This window comes from Mangifera indica, chromosome 18 (genome assembly GCF_011075055.1).
Source record: "Mangifera indica cultivar Alphonso chromosome 18, CATAS_Mindica_2.1, whole genome shotgun sequence".
Taxonomy (NCBI): domain Eukaryota; kingdom Viridiplantae; phylum Streptophyta; class Magnoliopsida; order Sapindales; family Anacardiaceae; genus Mangifera; species Mangifera indica.
In genome coordinates, this window is record NC_058154.1 from 2718239 (window position 1) to 2725921 (window position 7683).

The window sequence follows — 7683 nt, forward strand, 5'->3', positions numbered from 1 at the left end:
TTAATGAAGATAAGTTTAATATACTTTAATGATAATGATTTGAACATACGATATTAGTGTAAACCTGAAAGTTTATTAAATCTTTGATAAAATCCAATAACCTATTATATATTAGCTAATTTCTTCTCTTAAACCATAACACACAACTTTACTCATTGAAAGTTATCATTTACAGAAGTTTGTCGAAAGGTAGATTGGTCATATAATTTCAAAAGCTTTATTATAATAAAAAAATGACATTTCATGAATTTTTATATCTCTAAACTAATTTTAATTTAATGTTTTGTAATATGTGTATAGATTTTGCGGACTTGAACCTAACATCTCATCGATTAATATAATGTGTATGTTTTTAAACAAAACATATTTTTTATTAAAACAATTTGTAATTATTAATTATGCAAAATTATAAGAGCAATGCAATGTTTATATATTTTAGATATACGATTTAAATATATAAATAATATTATATTATGTGATTAAAATTATTTTATTTTTAATTTAAAATTATCTAATTATATAATAATATATTTTTATATACTTAAATTATATGTCAAATATATCTATACATATATGTATTGAAATTACAATGAATACCACCTTTGAAACATTGTGTGAGCCCACTTGTTGATGTGGCGCGTGTGTTAGCATTTCTCTTTCATTGTAGTAGGTATTGGAGTTCTAAGATACTCATACCTCACATCATCACCTAATAATGACGTCATAAATCCCCGCAGCCCACCAAATATAATATTCATAATAATACATTTGCGGATACCACTGTACACGGGGATGTAAATCCCAGTTGGACGGTTCATAATGGATGGATATTTTAGTCTTTTCGCTTTTGATACTTATTGCATGCGGAACGAGATGCCCTTGGATACAAAAGCCACCTAGTGGCGCACTTTACGCTGCTGTCACGCGCCGTATTTTTTACTATCCGTAATTCTACACTTTAACTTATAACACGCGCTATTATCTTCTATATCGAATCCACTCGCCATCTCGGGCATTCTCTTTTGTAATCTAACAGGGCGTGTGTGCGACAGGCTGAGTGGCGAGTGAGACAAGTATTTTGGTAAATTCGTGTATTTCGTTTGATTGTTTTTTGATAATGAGATGGTTCGCCGAGTCTTGAAGCATCATCGTGCATGCATTTTTGAATGTACCAAACTGTGTTTCTTTTGCTTGCATGCACAAATGTTCTTCTCTTTCATTTCATCGCCGATTCAGCTTTTCACAACGTCGTTTTTACCTGTTTGATTTTGAACGGTTTTAATTGAAGCAGTGGAAAGAAAAACAAGACGGCCGAAAACACGACGGTCAGAGGAATCAAATATGGAGTTGAGTGTGACGTGTGAAGTTACTCGTGGCGGCGTTTAACAGGTTGTGACGTCAGCAAGAGGTCGGCTACCTTTTGTAGCTCGTGGTTTCATGTGAGTGAAACTGTGGATTTAGTTGACCGATTTTGTGTTCTTATTCTGATGCGTTATAGAAAGAGGGATTATTATTAGGGATTTGTTTTGTATGATTCGAATTGCTTTGGTGAAATTTTTGCAGGTTGAGCTGAAAAATAAGTTATGGAGTCGAGAAGTTGCATGAATGAGGTGTGTGGAGCGGCCACGTCGGCTGAGTGGAGAAAAGGCTGGGCTCTGCGATCTGGTGTATTCGCTGTTCTATGTGATAACTGCGGGTAATTTGCATTTCTTTCTCTCTTCTTTTATTTCTATCGTAAAGTTGTGCAATAACAACCTGGAATTGTACGGACAGTAATTGCTTAGCCATTTGCTGTCTTACTGATTTTAAACATGTTTACGGATATTATTATTACGCTGTACGTGCTATTTATTTCTATATATGATTTTGAACGAAATTAGTCCTACAATCACTTTCTACAAAGTTGAATAAATAAGCCATTGGTTGGTAGTTAATTATAATGCTTAAATTTGGCGTTTGTAAATCTTCTAGTTCCGCATTTGAGCAGTCGATGTTCTGTGATGTGTTTCACTCGAAGGAGTCAGGTTGGAGAGAGTGCACTCAATGTGGAAAGGTAAGAAAGAACGGTCTAAGAACTTGTATGTATTTTCCTTTCTTCTTTCTCGATGCATCCTAAATTTAACCTGTATGATGTAATTGATTTTACATTGGCAGCGTCTCCATTGTGGATGCATTGCTTCCAAGTCTTTAATTGAACTTCTTGATAATGGGGGTGTTAGCTGTTTAAACTGCGCAAGAAAACCAGGACTTGATTCTGTAAGATTAATTTACTGTATTTGTACTAATATATGTTATCTTGTAGAGATTTATCGATATGTGGCATATTAAAATAAGTGGTTTATTGATGTGATAATGATTCTTTTTTATATCTCTTGGTCAAACTAGTCAAGAAAGGTGCATGCCCATAAGTCCATTGCACAGTTAATAATCAGTGTTTAAAATGTTTAACCTTACCTTTTCTGTAAATGGTGGTGTATAGTTCCTACTTCCAAATATTTTTCTTGAGGACATATATTGGTGCTTGTCATTTATCTGCATCTTTGTGCCAGAGGGATGCAAGAGTAATGAGAAGGGTAGTGAGGCACATGTATAATTGATTCTTTTTGCTTATATCAAATGGTCATATGCAGTACTTTAGAAATTAAATTTTAAATTTGAGTTGCTGATGAGCTTTCATATTCATATAGATGGTTGGTGATGATAAGCCCAATGGATTTGGTACCATAAAGGCTGATAATGCCAGTGATTTGCAGTCAATGTCTGTGAACAACCAAGTGGGTGGTAGTGTTGAGAAAATGAAGCTTATGCAGTTGGGCAGTACTTCAAATGGTGTGGGGCTGAGACGCTTGCTTCAATTTCAAGGCAATGACCCAGATGAGTCTTTTGGTCAAATGAAACTGGAGGAAGCTGCCAAGCCAGACATTTCTAAGGCAAATATGGGGGCAGAAGATATTTATGAATCGCTAGATCAGACAAACTTAAGCATCAGTTTGGGTTCTTCTGGAGGAAACTCGAATGCTCGTCACAGTGTTTTTGACGAGAAGGAACATACTAAGTCATCTTCTGTAATCCAACAAGGAACTAGGGCTCGTCATCTTTTGCCTAAGCCTCCAAAGTTATCCCTTTCCACTGGTTCAGATGCAAATGTTGGTATACCCCAAATTCGTGTTGCTAGGCCACCTGTTGAAGGACGTGGCAGGAGTCAGTTGCTTCCTCGCTACTGGCCCAGGATTACAGAGCAAGAATTGCAGCAAATATCTGGAGAGTATCCTTTTTTCTACAATTATCAGTTTAAAATACATCTATGACTGCTTCAATGCAAAAGTTCTGTTATCCTTGTAGTCTTTTTTTAATCTCAAACGGTCTCATCCTTGACAGTATCCTCTCAAAGCTCAAATTCCACTATTGTTCCTCTGTTTGAAAAGGTTTTAAGTGCCAGTGATGCTGGTCGCATTGGCCGTTTGGTTCTCCCAAAAGCATGTGCTGAAGTAAGTTTTGATTATACTTAATTTCATTCAAGAAACAAATTTATAGTAACTTTGTTTTCATTTATTTTCTTTGATGATTCTTGCTTTAAATTACTTAAAAATGAACAATGATGCAGGCATATTTTCCTCCAATCTCTCAACCAGAGGGCCTTCCTCTGACGATTCAAGATGTGAAGGGAAAGGAGTGGGTCTTTCAATTCAGATTTTGGCCCAATAATAACAGCAGGATGTATGTTTTGGAGGGCATAACTCCTTGCATACAGAACATGCAGTTGCAAGCTGGAGATACTGGTATATTTAAATATTCTCGATTATGAAACTGATTTCATTTATTTCTACTTATAGTATAGATTTCATCAAATACATTCATTATACGGGCATACCTTACCATTGTTTTCTTGTTATCGTTATCTCTAGCAAGTTTGGTATTGTTTATGACCTGGTTTTATTAGTGTATTTTTCATTTTATGTAACCTTTTTACTGCAGTGACATTTAGCCGTATGGATCCAGAAGGAAAGCTTGTTATGGGCTTTCGTAAAGCATCAAACTCTATTGCAATACAGGTAAAATTTAGAGTAAGTCTTTGCAGTTGAAAACTTGATCATATAATGTTAATGTGCAATTATCAAATAAACAGGATACCCAACCTCCTGCCATTCCTAATGGCAGTCATTCAAGTGAAAGTTTCTTTTCGAGTGTTTTTGAGAACCTATCTATGATTAGTGGTTACTCTGGCGTTCTTCAGTCACTAAAGGGAAGCACTGATCCCCACCTAAACACACTGTCCAAAAATTTGAATTCCACTCCTGGTGATATAAACTGGCTTAAATCTGAGAGGTATGAAGATAAGACGAGGGAGAGCTTGCTGCTGCCTTCTATGCTGGTACCAGAAAGAAAAAGATCTCGAAATATTGGGTCAAAAAGCAAGAGATTGCTTATGGATAGACTGGATGCTTTGGAGATCAAACTTACTTGGGAAGAGGCACAAGATATGCTCCGCCCACCCCTCAGTGTCATGCCCAGCATTATCACAATCGAAGACCATGTTTTTGAAGAATATGAAGTGAGCCATTTTGCTGATGTTGTCGATCAGTGTGTTGTTCATTACTCTCCCTCATTCACTTGGTGCATCTACTTATTTCTTTATAGAAGAGCTTTTGGGTTTTGATCATCAATTCGTCAATTTTTAATGAAAGTATATTTGCAAATTAGTCTTTTGATATTGCTGGTATTTTAATTTTCTTTTTATGTCATAACCAGAATTTTAAAAAAAAAAAAAGAGCTTTTCTGGTACAATATTGAGCGGCTAGTTGTCATTAGCTTCTGAAGATTGAATGATCCATGTAAATAATTTAAATTTTGGAATTGAGCTTACCTCTCAGGGAAATTCTGTGGACATTACTAGTAAGCTAGGTAATACTTTTGAAACAGGCAAAAATTGGAATTGAAGGGTTTGGGGATAAATTAAGTTTTTTCCCTCATTAGGCAACAATAGCAAATTAGCAAATTAGTTGACCGCCATTAGAGAATCAGAAGAGGAGTTGAAGTTACAAGAAAAGCTCTTGGTCCTTTGGTTCAATGGGACTTTTGAGACTGAATGTCAAGTACTTCTGTCTATTCACAAAATATATGTACTACTGTTTGATGTAGCTGAATCCTTTCTGAAAATTTTCCTTTATCCTCATCACTTTCAGAAACTTCAAAGTATGAGTTTAGTCTTGTTGTTCAAGAATGACCTGTGATTGATTTTTTTTCAGAACCTTGACTAAGTAATTTCATTTATTATACATTTTTCCATACAGGAACCTCCAGTTTTCGGGAAGAGGAGCATTTTTGTAGTTCGTTCAAATGGGTGAGGATTTTGTAATTGATTGCTTCTTTGTTTTCATGTAATGCTCTGCAGATTTAACCCAATTAGAAATTAATAAATTTGCAAATATCTGAAAGCTTTGGGGATGCAAGGTTGCTGGAATTTCTTTAGCCCAATTGAAATCTATATTGAGGTAGTTTAGAGTTAAGAACGTTTTAACAGTTGAAAATGTTAGAGAAATTTATGTTTTCTTTCATGGAATGCTGCTTGTGAATTCTCTCGAAAATTGGTGTAGTAAATTGTCACTTTTTTCGGCTGTCATGATTCCATTTACACTGGAGAGTTTGAAAGGCCAACTTACCTCATATCTTAATGCAGTTATGTGTTCTGTAAAATTTTGTTGGATAAATTTATCTAATCTTAAATTACTAAGTCTGATGTTCAGGGGACAAGAGCAATGGACTCAGTGTGACAGTTGCTCTAAATGGCGAAGATTGCCTGTTTATGTTCTTCTTCCACCTAAATGGACATGCGTGGATAACGCCTGGGATCAGACTAGGTGAACAATAGGTTTTTTTTTTTTTTCAATATTTCTTCGTGTAAGAAAAATGAGCCTTGAGTAAATCTTTCCATGCTAATGCGTTTTTAATCTGTAGGTGTTTATGCTCGGCACCAGATGAACTGACTCCTGGGGAACTGGAAAACCTCCTCAGACTAAACAGGGGTATGATGCCTGCAATTCTGCTTTTAAAATTGTTATATGATTATTGCAAGGTTTTATACCTATTTACGATACGTAAGCTCTAGGAATGAGAAATTATTTGTTGAAAATGAGTAGTATTATTTGTATAAACAAATTGAATAATCTTGTTTATACAATCTGATGTGGTAGTATATAATTAGATGATTTTAAAGTGAGAGAAAAAATAAATAATTAGATCACTTAATTACAAACTGCCATTTTAGATGATTTTAAAGTGAGAGAAAAAATAAATAATCAGATTACTTATTTACAAACTCCCATTTTAGTTTGTATGATTAAGTTCGTACAATTTTTTTGGGCGTGTAGTTTTATTCTTGTTGCATATTGATACAATTGCACTTTGCTGTTGCATAGATTTCAAAAGATGGAGACTGGCAACAAGTCGGAAGCTGAATCAAGAGAATGAACCTTCTGGTCTGGATGCATTGTCCAACAGAGCAATACTTGGTCAGAACATGGGTGACCTGGCCACTGCACCAGTTGCTACGACCACTAAACACCCAAGGCATCGTCCCGGCTGTTCATGTATCGTATGCATTCAGCCCCCGAGTGGGAAGGGCAAGCACAAGCCTACATGCACATGCAATGTGTGTATGACAGTTAAACGCAGGTTTAAAACCCTCATGATGAACAAGAAGAAGCGCCAATCTGAGCGGGAAGCAGAGGTTGCACAGAGAAATCAACCGACATGGGCTCCCAAAGAGGAAGCAGAAGCCGAAGTAGACAGCAATTCTAATGAAGCCAGATCTGCAAATGAATTAGAATCCAAGAGCCAAAGCAACAATAAGGGACAGATTGACTTGAACTGCCGTCCTGATCGAGAAGAAGGCACCCGAACGGGCTCGAACCACCGTGTGAGCATGATGAGACTGGTTCAAGTAGCAACCCTTCCCCTGGAGAATTATTTAAAGCAAAATGGTCTTACAAGCTTGGTGTCTGAACAACAAACAAGCACCACATCTCAGGCTCCACACCAAGCTACTAGGGAGAGCGACGGACGGGGTAATGAGTTGACTTCTGCCACTCAAGAGCCAGAGAGTGAGGGAGAAGATAATTGTGGTCAAATCCCAAATGATCCTCAATAAAAATTTCCTCATTTACTTCTTCTATGTTAGGGCTTTCTATTTTTTGTATGATTAAAAATTATAGTTGTAGGTGTCCTTTGTGAGTTACAAAATGTTTGTGTAGTTGGGAAGTGCGCCTGTTCTCAAGTACCAGCTCAATGTGTAATATCATGTATGGTTATTATAATATTACGGTATACAATATGAGATGATGTAGGTAAAAACTGTAGGGATTTTAAGGTATATTAAAATTGGTACAAAATAATGTATAGTATAAAACAATATGTGTCGTATGATATGATATAATATATATTTTAGATAAATGATGATGTAATAAATATGTATTTGATAAATTTAAAATAATAATATTATATGTATCTATTTTGGGTATATAAATATATACATATTTATACATGTTATTATCTAATTGAGTATTGTTTTATCTTTAATTTAAAATTATTTAATTATATTATGATATATATAAGTATGTATATATTTATATATTTAAAATATGTATACATAGTTTTACTGAATTTAGAATATCATGGGGGTGTTTG

The 7683-nt window shown here is 35.3% G+C and overlaps 1 protein-coding gene across 4 annotated transcripts; it reads left to right on the forward strand.

Moving 5' to 3' along the window:
• Positions 1-1137: 1137 nt before the first annotated feature.
• LOC123201360 (B3 domain-containing transcription repressor VAL2-like) lies at positions 1138-7326 on the forward strand. Of its 4 annotated transcripts, none has more exons than XM_044616830.1 (13): positions 1138-1439; positions 1564-1696; positions 1972-2053; positions 2155-2256; positions 2688-3265; positions 3392-3488; positions 3605-3779; positions 3976-4052; positions 4127-4552; positions 5292-5341; positions 5733-5858; positions 5956-6023; positions 6417-7326. In XM_044616830.1, the coding sequence occupies exons 2-13, from the start codon at positions 1584-1586 to the stop codon at positions 7145-7147; spliced, it is 2625 nt and encodes an 874-aa protein (XP_044472765.1). In that variant the 5' UTR covers positions 1138-1439; positions 1564-1583; the 3' UTR covers positions 7148-7326. The 4 variants fall into 4 exon arrangements, with proteins under 4 accessions (XP_044472765.1, XP_044472766.1, XP_044472767.1 ...); XM_044616831.1 differs by having other exon boundaries at positions 1138-1389; XM_044616832.1 differs by having other exon boundaries at positions 1139-1439; positions 5745-5858.
• The last annotated feature ends 357 nt before the right edge of the window (positions 7327-7683 follow it).